This window comes from Rhinoderma darwinii, chromosome 2 (assembly GCF_050947455.1).
Source record: "Rhinoderma darwinii isolate aRhiDar2 chromosome 2, aRhiDar2.hap1, whole genome shotgun sequence".
In the NCBI taxonomy this organism is placed as follows: Eukaryota; Metazoa; Chordata; class Amphibia; order Anura; family Rhinodermatidae; genus Rhinoderma; species Rhinoderma darwinii.
Genome location: NC_134688.1, coordinates 377,897,889 through 377,914,526, shown reverse-complemented (window position 1 = coordinate 377,914,526; position 16,638 = coordinate 377,897,889). Strand labels below are relative to the sequence as shown.

The following is a 16,638-nucleotide window of genomic DNA, read 5'->3' as shown; positions in this document are numbered from 1 at the left end:
CTTCCTATCATTAATTGCTATAATTATATTGGTGGTGTATACCAAGTATGGTTCATTTTGTTGCTCATATTAGAATTTAAGATTTGAGGGCAGTTGTCAACCTAATCTGTTAGTTCTTAACACAAACATTTATTGTTATTATACAGTATTATTATATAATTAAAAAGTGTATAAAAAAAAAAGGGAACAAAAATGAAATCCATATAAACAATAAAGAGGCTGCGGTTTAAACAGCTGATCATTGGGGTTTGCGAGAGTCAGACCCTCACCAATCTAATATTGATGGCCTATCCTGAAGAAAGGCCATCAATTTTAACCGTTTCAGGACAAGGCACGGCACCATTTAGCCATTTTTAGCACACGTTAGTTAAATGGCTATAGCTTTTTTATTCGTTGAGCTAGCAAATTGGTTTTTTTCATGACCAATACAGATTACTTTTCTTAGGATTTTTATACACATAATTTTTGCTTGTTTAGCATTTTTAGGCTTATAGTTTGAAAAAAATTGGCATTTTGGCAAATTGGCAAAAAATTGGCAAATTGGCATTTTATTTATGATCGTCGCCTACTATAAATTTTGATTTATTGCCTGTCTATTTCAGGGTAATTGGGTCAGGGCTAGCATTACAACAATGATTGGTGGGGGAGCGTTTTTTTGGGGGGGTATTCTATATGTCATTTTTATTTAATTCATTATTTATTTTTACTTTTTTTTTTATTAATATGGTCTATCCCTCAAAGATCAGACGAGACCTTTGGGGAACTTAATTATTCATTTTTTTAAACTATACTTTTCCACTGTGACTAGGAATGCCCAGCAGCCCCAGATACAGGGGGTATTGACCCTGATATAGTGACTATTTCACTGTTAGCACTCTACTAGGTCTACTTAGATCTAGCAGTAGCCTACCACTAACAGCATCCCGGCGATCATGTCACTGCCGCTATATCTATTCTATACACAGCTCACATTGAGTCATGAGTACGTGAGTACAGACGAGACAAGTGGTGAAAAACACTTCTTTGTTCTCCCCAGGTTCCCTAGCAGCCTCTGACTGCCGGGCACCCAATATTCAGTTGCCCATTCGCTCAGACAGCAAGTTTAAACCCGTGCAGTATATTTACCGTGGGTGGTCCATAACCAGTTAAAATCCTGTCTAACCCATTTAATTATTTTTTTCCTGGACTGTTTAGAGGGGGGAGTCCAGGTACTAGTACACCTTTCTGCACTAGTAGCTACGGTAAAGAAGAAGAAAGCGCTTATTTAACCGCATCCCATATGAGATATGAACCATCAGGAGCGCTTACTTGTTTTCTAATATTGCAATGTGTTATGGAAAGATAGCTGTTATGGCAGGAAGAAGTGGAAGGGGATAAGTGAGCCCTAATCTACCCACCGCCCTCTCCCTGCCTACTTGCAACGACCCGCCCTAGGCGACGGGGTACAACTGGGCGGCGGTCCCTACGCTGGCTAAGTGCAAGGGAAAACAAACAGGGAACAAGCAAGGGAAGGGGCAGTATCCCACGGAACACCGTGAGGAACCCAGAGTGGTCAACGAGCCAGTCCGAATCAGGATGTCACGAAGTATACGAACGCAGAGCAAGGAGCAGGAAGCAAGCCGGGGTCAGAGCGAAGCAGGATAAGCGGAAGCTGTAGCAAGGCTGAAGCAAGGCAGTAGCAGGCTGGAGCAAGGCTGTAGCAGGGCCAGGAAACCAAGAAGAATCACAAGCAATGAGGAAGAGAAAACGGCAGGTATAAATGGACAGGGGGCGGAGCTAACTCCGACTGACCAGGCCGCGATAGGCTCTCCCACTCCTGAGCCTGCCACCCTGATTGGTGGGAGCCGGAGTCAGTCTAAGAGGTCCGGCCTCAGGTGTCGATTGATTAATCCTGGGAGTATCCACAGACGTAGTGCCTGGCAGATCCTTTACAATAGCTCTGTGCAGCTTCACGTTGACCTTGGAAAAGAAGAATATGATACCTGAATTGGGGTGGCCAATGTCCCCATCCCAACTGCAGTGGTTGCCTCTTTGATATACATGTCCAAAAAAACCACAAAGCTAACTGTACTGTCAAGATCTCTACTTAGCATCAAAAGTGTTCCCCAACTGCCCAATGATTTTACCAAATTGCATATTTAAATCTAATCTCATCTGCAATTCTGTATAATATGAGTGTGAGTGTTATAAATATAAACATCCTACCCTGACTGAAACGTCCATGGAACACAATGTTCTATTCCACCTTGTATGCAAACATTTCCCACTGATACTTGAGGACTGTACAATGTGCGTCTCGCAACGCCCTCAAGATGCCAGGGAAGGACAGAAAAAGAAAGCTGGTTACTTAAAAGAGGAAGCTGTCTTTGTATCTCAGCCAAGTTGAATTTAGAATAACTGTACAAGTACAATGGTCTGTTGAAGAAGAATCTGAGAGCTATTCAAAAGTGCTGCATTACCACCCAGAAGACAAGACGTGACCCAGCCAAATATTTGCTGCACATACCATATTTCACACAAAAACTATTGTTGCATGACACCATAACCACAGCTGACAACGCATGTGGTATTTTCTCTATTTCTCGTTCCTTTATTTATTTTGTTGGCAAAGTCAAGCCTATGTGAATGATAAATTGCAAAGTGATAGCTAGCTTTAGGAGACAGTGTGACTCCTCTTAAGGTTCTCCAGGTATGTCATGTATATAATGTCCACTAGGGGTGCTTTGTGTAATTTGGAGTTCTCCACAACGGATTATCAAACTACAGCTACACTTACAGACTGAACACATTTGAGAACTTTTTAAACCGTCTAGGTTGGCAGATGTTGCCATCTGTATCATGCTCATAGCATAGCGGCAGCTGTAGTTAATCATGAAATCTGTATATAACCATTCAAATGAAGGCAGACATAACGTCAGAGATTGGCAGGACCACCTGCATCAGTAGAGACTTTTGTATTATCATGACAATAACAGGTTTATCTTTTGCAGTATTCAAATACGCTATTTAGAATAGGGATAATATACCTATTTCTGTACCATTTATCTATATATCTAATGTACTGTATACACTTTGTTTACAGTCGCAGCCATGTCAAAGATGCATAATTGACAATTTGTTCTATACTATTCATCCACAATAATAAAAGATTTTAATTTTTTTACATAAAAATATGTGGTTACCCTAAAACAACCCCTTTAAACAGACCCGGCTATTTATTTGAATGGTTTCATGTAATACCACATTTTCTCTGCTTGTCTGGCAGAAACTTCACCTGGCACTACCAACTGATCACCAGGGGTTTCAGAAGCTGATCCTTGGACCGACTTCATCGCATAAAGGGGTTGTCTTCATGAGACCCCTTTAAGCATATCAAGAGCTGATGATCTTGCTTATCTATACCTCAAATGGGTTTGGCATAGTTCCACAAGACCTGCGGAGCATAGCCCAGCCAACCAATAGAGTTTTTCATGGTATTACTTAACTGTTTTTTATGTAATACATTCACGCACCTCGTTCTATATAAACACATGGCTGATTATGGAGACATGAATATGTCATGTGACTGCTAGGTGGTGTTGTCACATGGACGACCCTTACCCATTGCTTATAACGGCAGAAGTAGTATAGACATTAAATTAGCAAGAAGATTCTTTCCTCAACAGCTTCTCATCTCTCCCCTTTAAATTTTATAAAATCCCATAAAACCATTTTAACTTGAAACAACAATGATCATACTCCCTGCCACCATTATGTTATCTAATGTATATAACACAGTGTAATTGTGGTTGACAACATTGAACAGTTACAAATATCACAATTACCAACAGTGCTGAAATTGCCCTTACCAGTAGTGACAATGCCAATCGCCCAATGTGAATACTGCCACTTAACACTTTACACTTTAAATGTGATCATGGGTTTTCATTTCAAGGATAGGTCAATGTTTGACTGGAGAGGGTCCAACTGATAAAGTGAGGCTGACTACAATACCAGGCACATTGGTATGTACAGACAAGCCACTGATAGACATTGAAGAGGCTGCCGATCAGTGTCAGGGTCGGACCCCCACCAATCAATGATCCACCACCGATTGAAGGCCTAAACTAGATAGACCATTAATGTTTTTTCCTGGAAAAAAACTCTAATGCCTAATTCATCGCTCACTTTGGTAATTCACTGCTCAATTTTTAGAGAGAAAAATAGGTGACCTGATATGGATATCACTTTTGTTTATGAATTAGACATTATATTTCTACAGTGATTTTCTCTAATGCAGTAACCTTTGAAATTAATGAAAGCGTGCTCAGCTTAAGAGTACCTTCCCTTCCTGTACTAACCCATATTGACACAAAAGGTACAGTGGCATGACAGACACTAAGAGAGGAGTGAGTGAAAAGCAGGGCAGAATCTGTGTATACTTGCATATTGTTGGTTAACTGGGTAAAAAAAAGCTTTAAAACGCCAAAATAGTTGAAAATTGGTGCCTTTTATATCCTTTAATGTAATAATGCATGTTCTGTATAGAACAAATAGTATAATAATAAAAATGGAATGGAAAATAACAACTGAATATTGAGAACTATAGTAAATAAAAAACAAGTATTCTGAAACAGATTTTTGTACTAAGGCTTTTTGTACAACATCTGCATCGGGACTCCGTTCATGGGTTCCGTCTGAACTTTCCATCAGGGGAACCCATGAACGGAATCCAAACTGAAACCATAGGTTTCCGTTTGCATCACCATTGATTTCAAGGTTGACGTATCCCGTGCAATTGGTTTCCGTTTGTCACCGTTGTGTAAGGGTTCCGTTGTTTTGATGGAATGAATAGCGCAGTAGACTACGGTATTGATTCTGTCAAAGCAACGGAACCCTTACACAACGATGACAAACGGAAACCATTTGCACGGGATCCGTCACCAATGAAATCAATGGTGATGCAAACGGAAACCTATGGTTTCCGTTTGTTTCAGTTTGGATTCCGTTCATGGGTTCCCCTGACGGATAGATCCGACAGAACCCATGAACTGAGTCCCGACGCAGATGTGAATGCAGCCTAACGCTGACAATAATTTTGTTACCAGTGTAATAACGTAATGTAGCAACAAGTGTCAGTAGTTAGTCAAACATTTTCAAGTGTTGGCATTTTGGATGGTATGCCAAGTGCCATGTGTCCCGCAAACACAAGAGTTATGGTTATGTGCTTAGGAAGTGCAGCTGTGAATGCACTCAAGAACAAGCCGGTGGTGTATGGAGGTCGATTAATTCATCCCATGGCTTCCTAAATCATGCTGATAGATCAGACCACTCAGCACAGTATTCTAAAAAGAGAGTTTGTGGAAACCAGAGAGAGACAAGTGTAACCTCTGACACATTTCTGTTCACCATGAAGTCATCACACACACAGTAAAAGCATTTCTGTGATAGACTCCCTTAAAAAGTGATAAATATAGCACGCCCCAGGATCACACAGCCATGTTTTACATTCATATTCCATACCTGAATGTTTCATACGTCATCTCAGTCCTGTTCCTTGGAGCATTGGCCACAAAATGTTGCTTTATCTCTCTCGAGTTTAATTCACCGATAGACCTTAGTTTGCTTATGATTGAAGCAATGTCTGCCATAGGGAACTAAGAAAAGATGTGAAATAGAAAGATGGTTACATCATAAATATTACTTCTAGATATAGGATTTATAATAGATGATAGATAGATAGATAGATATGAGATAGATAGATATGAGATAGATAGATAGATAGATATGAGATAGATAGATATGAGATAGATAGATATGAGATAGATAGATATGAGATAGATAGATATGAGATAGATAGATATGAGATAGATAGATAGATAGATAGATAGATAGATAGATAGATAGATAGATAGATAGATAGATAGATAGATAGATAGATAGATAGATAGATAGATAGATAGATAGATAGATAGGCTCCATGTGCTAACATAGCGTGTTAACCCTCTGCATACCTCTTAACATTTCTATTTTTTGGGGGATAGCCCCACAAAACTAACCTCGAAGGGGATGGGATTTATGCTAATATACACCAAAGTGGGCATGCCGGGGAGGTTTTTCTGGGCATTTCAGGGCAACTTGTGGCAGGGCTTAATAATGTCACATGAATGGGGTTTCACATGGATCTTAGTAGGGAATGACTGCAAATACAGAAAAAAGGATAAATAATTTATCAAAACTAGGTCGGCAAAGGAGAGGGCCTAAGGTTGGATTTAGAAAGTACAGCTGTCCCTAAAAATAAAAGAAAAGGCTGTGTATTAATATGGCATAATATACCTTGAGCGTATAGATATATATAAACACAAAATTATTTAGGTGTATATAGCCTTTTAAATCTATAATGCACATTATTTTATTAACATCATTTTATTTTCCTAAATACTAGCCTTATTATGTACACTGCAATATGAAAAGGCAGTAGCCCCCGAAGAGTAGTAATGTTAGATTCTTGTGATACGACACAAGAAGGCTATAGTTTCATACAGTTATAAACTATGAAACCTCCATCTAAAATCTATCTTTTTGGTCCAGATAATAGTGTATACTTCTACTGCTGAGTGGTGCCCCGCTCTCCTTCACCATCCAAATTGAGGCTATATTCACACCACGTGCTCCTTCACCATATACCACAGCAAATCTGTCAATACGTACTACAAACATGTCCCTAGCCTATAATGCCTATATGAGATATACCATATCCTTTTGACATCCGTTCGAACAGTATATGACAGTAGACCTGGTTTTCTTACTGTATTGAAAAAAATAGTCAACTGCGCTGCTCAATACAAAGAGATCCCAGAAATACTAGGCGGTATACATTTTTTACAATGGAAGTCAATAGGTGACGTACCATGTGCGACCGTTGTATATGATTGGACAATAAGTCGGCATATGCGTCTGAAGATTTTACTTGCGTTAACACCTAATGTGGTGTGAACAAAGACTGAACTTGCTAACAAAGTAATATGTATCACTGTTATTATTAAAATGTTATTATTAACTCTTGCATAATGGCACCCCTCACACCCGGGGCACAGCTTAGCCAGTGTGAACTTTGTTGATGAACCTGCTCATATAGTGCACAGTATTAATAAATTCCCCCCCCCCCCACCCATTCTTTACAATGTTCATATAACATGATTTTAATAAGTGTTGAGCAATTATATGTAATTTATGGCATGAGATGCACAGAAAGCATTACCATAAATATATTTTCATTTAATGCATTATTTGAGCTCATTCGGATGAAACACTTACGGTTTACCAGTAACAGTTTTTTAAGCTTATTTGTCTGTAAGAAGAAGCCAATTATGACTGTAATATGACATTTGGTTAAGCCACATAGACATGTGACAGAGTATAATCTTTCCTGTTCTGTCATACCTTATGCTAGTGCTCCACCTAGTGGTAGATAATGCACATGGTAAAAGACACTGCAACAGGCTGTTCACAGGGGGTTTATGTCAATATTACTAACTTAATTCTTAAAATAGCTCTTTCATAATTTGTAGAGACATGTCATGGATATATTCATTGAAATCTGTTCTTTCCCCGAGAAAGCTTACAATCCCAGCACATACACACACACCAAAATGCCAATTTAGTCAATAGCTACTGTGTACACGTACATTATACATGTTTCATTTAACCGAAATTTCGTTTTATTGCCATATAAATAGATTTTGCACCATGGATCTCAAATGTTTCATTTATCTTTCTTTTGTCAGATTTACACATACATTTTTTTAATGTAATTTACTTATGCATGACTGTGGTTGTCACTAAAAGGGGGCTGTGGCTTTATATATGGGGACTTCGTTTTAATATAACTATGTGCAACTGACGCCTGTGAAGGTAGTTAACCCCTTAAGGATGCAGCCTAGTTTTGGTCTTAAAGAGAACCTTTCACCTGCCCATACATGTGCAGCTGAGTGCAGCATGTAATGGGCAGGGCTGCACAAACCCTGGGGCACTTTACATTTTTTTTCTACCTCCCTCCATTATTTCGGTATCGGTGCCGTTATATTTGGTGCCCGATATTTAAATAACCCCCGTGGTGCTTTTCTGTTTTCATTCATAGTTTTGACTACTGTAGCGCGCATGGGTGCGTGATGCGCGAAAAACGGGCAAATATAGGAAATGTCGTGAGTTTTATGCAGCGGACATACGCTGCGTGAAAATCACTGACAGTCTGAATGGCTAACAGAGGTCCGTGCGAGGCGCGTGAAAATCACGCGCGTTGCACGGACGTATTATACGTTCGTCTGAATAAGCCCTTAGGCACCATGTCCGGTTTCAAGAGGTCTTGTGGTGCCAAAACAGTGGAAACAACCCAAAAGTGACCCTATTTGGCAAACTACACCCCTCAATGAACTTATCGAGGGGTATAGTGAGCATTTAGACTCCACAGTTTGTTTTTTTGCTGCATTTTGTGGAATTAGGCAGTGCGTTTCTAATTTTGACAAGGAATAAAGGAGAAAAAGCATCCCAACAATTTCTCCCGATTATGGTAACACCCCATATGTGGTCATAAACTGCTGGTTGGACAAACGTCAGAGCTCAGAAAGGCAGGAGCGCTATTTGGCATGTAGATTTGTCTGGATTGGTTTCTGGGCGCCATGTCACATTTGCAGAGCTTCTGAGGTACAGTGCAGGGGAAACCCTTTAAAAGTGACCCCATTTCGGAAACTAGACCCCTTGAGGAATTCATTGTAGTTTTCATGGAGTGCATGCGACTTTTTGATCAGTTTTTATTCAATTTTTTTAAAAACAGCAATACTATTGTTTTTTATTCCTTTTTGATTTTTTACAGCATTCACCGTGCGCTATAAATTCACTTTATTTTGCGGGTCGATACGATTGCGCCAATACCATATGTTTATAGTTTTTTTATGTCTTATGGCACAATAAAATACTTTTTATAAAAAATAATTCACTTTTTGTGTTGTGATATTCTATTCTAAGGGGAAGTTCACACAGAGTTTTTTGATGAGTTTTTTGACGCGGAAACCGCGTCGGAAAACACACCAAAAATGCCTCCCATTGATTTCAATGGGAGGCAGAGGCATTTTTTCACGCGAGCAGAAAAACCGTCTCACGGGAAAAAGAAGGGATATGCCCTATCTTCGGGCGTTTACGCCTCTGACCTCCCATTGACATCAATGGGAGGCAGAGAAAGCATATTTTGCTGCGTTTTTTGCCTGCGGCGCTCAGTGGCCGTGGGCAAAAAACGCCGCGAAAATCGGCGTGCAGGAAGAGCAAAATCAGCCTCAAAATTCCAGACAGAATTTTGAGGCAGATTTTCCGCCTGCAAAAAACTCTGTGTGAACCCAGCCTTAGAGTCATAACTTTTTTATTTTTCCACCCAGAAAATTGTGTGAGGACTTGTTTTTTGCGTAACGAGCTGTAGTTTTTGGGTACATGTGACTTTTTGATCACTTTTTATTCCATTTTTGCCAGGTGAATTGACGAAAAAATTGTTATTCTGTTATGGTTTATCATTATTTTCTTTTATGGCGTTCACCGCCCAGGATTAATAACAAAATATATTTGTAGTTCAGGCCGTTACGGACGCGGTGATACCAATTATGTATGGTTTGTTTATTTATTTTTTTAATAATAACGGACTGATAAAGGAAAAATGGGGATTTTTACATTTATTACTTTAAAACTTGTATTTTTTTATTTTTACGCAACTTTTTTTTAAACTTTTTTATTTTGTCCCACTAGGGGACTTGGAGGCAGGAGGCCCTGATCGCAATTCTAATACACTGCACTACACGCGTAGTGCAGTGTATTTGAGCTGTCAGCTACTCGATGTCAGGACCCACTAGGCTTCCGTAGGTGGCATAGCCGCCCGCTATCATGTAGCGGGACATCGATGGTGCTTTAACCCCTAAAAAGCCACGATCTTTATTGAACGCGGCTTCTAAGGGGTTAATCAGTGAGGAAACCGTGATCGGTCCATGCTGAAGGAGCTGCGGCAACTGCTGTACAAGACAGCAGTTGTCACAGCTCCTGTATGTGCCGGTAGGACGGCCGAAATGGCCGATCCTCCCGTGACGTAATATTAGGTCATGGAGCGTGAACTATGCACTTACAATTACCTAATAGTACGTCAACCCCTGTCCATATTCCCTATAAGTTTGATAGGGGTGAGGATAAAGGACACCTTTGCTAGGCGCTCTAGTGCTGCTTTCGATACAAAACTCGCTTTTGTAAGTGAAAAACAGCATGAGCTTACGAGCAAGAGATTTTGCTTAAAACCACTTTGTTTACTAGTATAAAACATACATGTTGTTTGTACAAAGGTTTTTGTCAGGTATTTTTTACCCCTCCTCCCCACTATTTCCTAAACATATTCTCGAGATAACATATGGATGTCATAAAGGGGGGTCCACTGTCATAGCAGAGAATTCCTAATTAAGGGTCCTTTTACATATATAATATGTATGGCCAATATAGGCCATAAAAACTAGCGCCGATCAATGAGACAGCTCTTTGATCGGCGCTCGTTTGCTCCTTTCACAAGGAGCTATTATCAGTAATGTATGGGGATGAGCGGTCTCTTATCCGATTGCTCATTCCCATGCATTTCCATCATGTCGGCAGCACGTCTTACTGTTTACACAGGGAGATGGGCTGCCGACAATGATAGTATTTTATGCTGAATAAACTATATGATCAGCCGATAAATTAGTGTTTGCACGTTCATCAGATGATCGTTGCCCTGTTTACACAGAGCAATGATCGGGAACAAGCGTTCATATGAACGCTCATTTGCCCGATCATTGGCCTGTGTAAAAGGGCCTTAAGAGCGGCTTATGGGTATGTATTTCTAAATTTTCACTGCAGGGTAAATGTTTGGGCAGATGACATTCCCCGAGCGATAACAGCTGATCAATGGGAATTCCAAGAGTTGAATTTGCCACGATCAGCTGATCGCTAGGGGGGCTGCTTTTAGAGAAGTGGTAGTCTTGATAAGACCACCACTTTAAAATTACAACTGACACATGTCTTCGAAAGAGAAAAAAAGTGTCATTGAGATATCAGTCCCTAGCTGTTACCTTGTACAAAGTAAACCAAGTTTCACGATCTAGGGGTATGTGGACCCACTAGACCGCTCTGCTGTAGCGGAGAGGCAGCTGGCCAAGTCACAGTCAATGCAAAAGTCTATACAAAGAGTTCGTAGCACAAGGGTACCTGAGATAGTCCAGACAAGTGCAGAGGCTTTAGCACGGATGGGACTAGATGTGCCAGGTTGCACCAGACGTGGTGAATGATACTAGGAGTGGCAGATGACACCAGACGTGGCGTATAATACTAGGCGTAGCAGGTTGCGCCAGACGTGGCGGATGACAGCAGGCGGCACAACACGACTCCAACACTAGACAGGCTCAGGAACAAAACACAGCACGGGATACAGGATACAGGTAGCAGGGCACGGGAACATTGGGAGCAGGATAACACTAAAGGACCATTTGCGATACAGACATGGGAAGACTACAACAACGCTCAGGCAAGGCGTGAAAAGGCAGGACCCTTTTTATAGTTCAGGGTGATCTGTAGATAATTAATTAATTACATATGGACACTACAGGGCAGAGCGGCCGCATGTGCTGACGTCTCCGGGGAGGGAGATGTCGGCAGGAAGAGAGAGATCTGCGGTCGTCAGTTAAGTGGAGAACTGGTAAGAAACACATACAGACACTGATAATACAAGATTTTTTTTATTGGCATCTTCCTTTAAGGGAACTATGCTATCTATCACTATTTAGAAAAGCTAAAATATTTCACATTTTCTAATATTTCCTGTTTGCAGAATGTGGAATTGATAAAATAAATAATAAGCAGTGAGAATACTAAATGAGTCCTTCCAATTTCATTCCTTCACAAGTGACTAAGTTACAGAATGAGAGTGCAAGTGAGTTTACGTATCTAAAAAATATGAAATTCTCAATAAAAAAATATAATAAAAAAAATTGAAAAAAAATAAATTGCTTACATGTCAAAATACCAAACAGAAATACAAATGCTAAAACACAATTCAGGAATTAAATGAGCTGTTTCTGGCCAGAAAAATGCATTAATAAAGCATGGAATGTCGCTGCCTGGTGATGTTTTTATAGATGGTGAATATTTTAAAATAAAGCATATAAACTTCTCTTATCTTGTTCACATTCTAGCCAAGCTCAACGTCTAAATGATGTTCCAGATTTTTGAGTAGTTATTTTTAACTGTCCCATTTGAGCCAATGTCAATGCCTTGGGTAAGAGTTGATGTGGAATGCCTGGGTTATGAGGTGCATTGGGCTCTCATGTTACCCAGTATCTGCTATGTGAAATCTTAAAATTGTTCCTCAAATATAGCTTTACAGTTCCTAAAATAGTTTCCATTTCAGAATTAGTTTTGTTCTGTATAAATACATACTTTTGTGTTATTGAAAAATTATAATGTTGCAAATGATTTACTGAAACACAATTCTTTTACTTGCTTTAAGTTTTTCCTATTATATGTGCTTTAATAGACACGTCTAAAATAGTCACCGCTAAACATTCTTGTAGTCAATGATCACATGAATAATGTGCTACCAAAATAAGACAGTAAGCCAACTGCAAGACGATGTTAAGAGTGACTGTAATGGCTCAATCTCTATACAGTACCATTGCTTGACCAACCTTAAAGGGGTTATGTGGGGACCGAAAAGTATTAGCAGTGTACTCACTGCAGTATTTGAGTACACTCGCTAATATACATTCCGGTTCCCTGTCGCGCTGATTACGAGGTTTTAATCTATTTTTATAGCGCTGTTCCCCCGGGACTGGAAGTCTAGCTGCACAGTCTTCCTTCATGACAATACAACTCTTCATCATGTGACTGGCCTATGTAATTGCTGGACTACTGCTACAGCAAATACATAGAGTACAGCGGGGCCGGTCACATGATGAAGAGTCGTGTCGTCAAGAAAGAAGACTGTGCAGCTAGACTTCTAGTCCCCGGGCAGCGTTCTAAAAATCTATTAAAATCTCATAATCAGCGCGACGGGGGACCAGAATGTATATTAGCGAGTGTACTCAAATACTGAAGTGAGTACACTGCTAATACTTTTCGGTCCCCACATAACCCCTTTAACCCCTTCAGGACCAAGCCTATTTTGACCTTTAGGACCGCAGAATTCCAAGAGCTCTAACTTTTTTATTTTCCTTCGGCGTAGCTGTATGAATTCTTGTTTTGTGCAGGATGAGCTGTATTTTTCAAAGGCACCATTGGGTACATATAATTTATAGATAAACTTTTATTACGTTTTTCTGAGGGGAATGGCAAAAAACAGCAATTCTGACATTGCTACTTTGCGTTATAAATTTTGCGCTGTTCACTGTGCGGGATAAATAATATGTTACTTTTATTCTATGGGTCGGTACAATTATAGTGATACCAAATATGTATATTTTGTTCTGTTTAACTAATTTTGCACAATAATAGTACATTTCAAAGCAAAAAAAATTTTCATGTCGCCGCATTTCAAGATTCATAACTTCTTGATTTTACTATTTTCCATAATAAAATCCATGGCAATGTTTTGCCAGGGACCATCAGGAACAGGCAGAGGTTGGAGCAGACCAGCAGGCTTGGAATGGGTAACCTTGTTTTGGGCACAGTTGGTACAAAAAGAGACATAGTACAAAACATCTTTAGTCAGCGTGGGCCATCAGTAGTTACGAGAAATAAAGTCCTGAGTCTTACGAACACCAGAATGCCCTGCCAACTTGGAATTATTATCCCAGATGAGATTTTTTTTTCTGTCAGCAGGACGAACAAAAAATTTTGCAGGGAGAATCTCTCTAACCTGCAGAGGGTTAACAGAATTAACCCTAGAGGATCAATAATATGTTGAGGGCCCTCCTCTGAGTCATCTGTTTCAAACGACCGAAACAGGGCATTGGCTTTTATATTTTTATAAGCAGGATGGAAGTGAAGTAGAAACTGGAATCTGGCAAAGAACAGTGACCATCTGTCTTTAGGAAGGTTCAGTCGTTGTGCAGACTGTAAATAAGAGGGATTCTTGTGATCAGTGTGATAATAGGATGAGCAGCTCCCTCTAGCAGGTGCCTCTACTCTTCTAAGGCTAACTTGACGGCCAATAACTCACAGTCCCCAATAGAGCAGTTGCATGCTGCAGGAGAGAAGAGTTTAGAGAAGAAGCCATAGGATACTTACTGCCTTACGTATGGAGTTTCTTTGAAAAAGATGTGCTTCAGCACCAATGGAAGAAGTGTCAACCTCTAATGAAAACTGCCGAGACACATCAGTATGCTGAAGAACAGAAGCTGAAGTTAAGGCTCTCTTGAGGTTGGTGAATGCCGACTCTGCCTCAGGGGTCCAGACCTTAGCGTTCACCTCCTTCTTGGTGAGAGCTCAGATTGGAGCAGTAAGAGACAAGAAGTTTGAGATGAATTGACGGTAGAGATTTGCGAACCCAAGAAATCTCTGTATGGCATGGAGACCTTGAGGACGTGGCCACTGTAAGACAGACTTCACTTTCCCTGGATCCCTCTGGAGTCCATGATCTGAGATTTTATTGCCCAGAAAGGGCAAGGATTTATTTTCGAATACATACTTTTCAAGTTTGGCGTAGAGTTTATTCCCCCTTAAAGGGAACCTGTCACCAGCATTTTAGCTATAAAGCCAGCAATACCTGGTGAAAGTGGGTGAAAAATCATTGTCATCTAAGCTATAAATATGTGCTAAGTAAGCTCTGTAGCTTTAGTATTCCGTTTTTCAGTGGTCCCACACCGTATGCAAATGAGCAGAAAAGAGTCAGATTTTCATTCCTCCAGCGTCTCAGAGTGGACTCCACCTCCTCCTTTTTGATTGACAGCTCCTTAGCCAGTCAGGGCCAGACCGGTGGCAACGGTGGGCGGGGTTAAGAAGCTGCATCCCAGAGGGAAAAATAATTACCATAAAAGGCGGGAAGAGTTTAAACGACGATATTTACAGACAAAGGAGGACTTCAGGAAAGAAGAGAACAGAAACGCACTCTGGACAGCTGCGGCCATTGAGGGGTCAGGCGAGTTTAACAGGTAAGATGTTGATGACAGGATCCCTTTAACCCCGACAAGACTTGTCGAACATGCTTCCTATGCGTCGTCGGATCTAGTGAGTAAATCAAGATGTCGTCCAGATATACCACCACACAGACATATAGATGTTGTTTACGAATTCCTGGAACACAGCTGGAGCATTACACAGTCCAAAGAGAATAACAAGACATTCGTAGTGACCGTCTCGGGTGTTGAATGCGGTTTTCCATTTGTCACCCTTGCTGATACCGATCAAGTTAAAAGCCTCGCGTAGATCCAGCTTTGTGAAAATCTTGGCCCCACGAATTATGTCGAAGAGCTCAGAGATTAGTGGCAAAGGGTGTTTGTTCTTGACAGTGATTTGTTTTTAATGGTAGTCGATACGTGGTTAGAGAGATCCATCTTTCTTTACTAAGAATAAGAATCCGGCTCCGGCTGGAGAAGTAGACTTCCTGATAAACCCCCTCTCGAGGTTTTCCTTGATATTTGCCGACATGACCTGGGTTTCAGGCAAGAAGAGAGGATGAACCCATCCACGAGGAGGTAAAGCTTCAGGGAGCAATTCAATTGGACAATTGTAGGGACGATGGGGAGGAAGGACCTCAGTCTCCGTCTTGCTGAAGACATCCGCAAAACAGGCATTCTGTGGAGGCAGACCAGAGAGTGACTGAGGCAACGGGGAAAGGACGAACCTGAGGCAGGCAGTGGTGAAGACATCGGGATCCCTACTGGAGGACCTCTCCAGAATTCCAGTCGAGTACAGGAGCGTGTACAGCAGAATATGGTTGATAGCTTTTGGTAGGACATAAAAGGCTATTTGCTCCGTGTTTAGTGACGGAAAGAATTGGATTTGGCAGAGGTTGACCACTCACTAAAGCGAACGCCAGAGGTTTCTCCAGAGGAATTGTGGGCAAGTAGAGACGGTCTACTAAGATCTGTTGGATGAAGTTGGCAGCCGCTCCAGAATCCAGATAAGCGGGAATAGAGTCCAATTCTTCACCATTGGAGATTGTCACAAAAATTGATAATTTGGGAGAGAATTTTGCAGTTGGCGTCAATCCACCTAGGGTAGTCTCTCCTATCAACCCTAGGTGCTGGAGTTTCCCGGCTACTGGTGGTATTGACGCACAAAATGACCATTATGGCCATAGTACAGACATAATCCTGCTGAACGCCTGTGCTGCCACTCCTTGTCAGACAGCCTCAGTCTGCCCACCTGCATTGGTTCTTCAGGGACAACAAACGAAGAATGTAGTAGAGGTCTCTGGAACCTAGGCGCCAGTCTGTAGGACCTTTTTTCTCTACAAATTTCATGGGCACGTTCTTGGACCCTCATGTCGATCCATGTAGCCAGAAGAATTAGGGCATCCAAGGAAGATGCCAGCTCATCTTTTATTTGAGGAGCTAATCCTTGCCAGAAGGTTGCCACCAAGGCCTCATTATTCCAGGCAAGCTCTGCTGTCAAAGTATGGAACTGCATAGTGTACTCTCCAACCGTCGACTCCCCTTGGCGGAGAGT

General features: G+C 40.9%; 1 protein-coding gene across 2 annotated transcripts in view; it reads right to left on the bottom strand.

The window, feature by feature from the left end:
• EFHC2 (EF-hand domain containing 2) overlaps positions 1–16,638 on the bottom strand; it is a 74,382-nt gene that overhangs the window by 14,673 nt on the left and 43,071 nt on the right. For both annotated transcript variants that reach the window (XM_075850754.1, XM_075850755.1), the window contains one exon: positions 5,503–5,636. In XM_075850754.1, the coding sequence (XP_075706869.1) occupies positions 5,503–5,636 (134 nt within the window). The remainder of the gene's footprint in view (positions 1–5,502; positions 5,637–16,638) is intronic.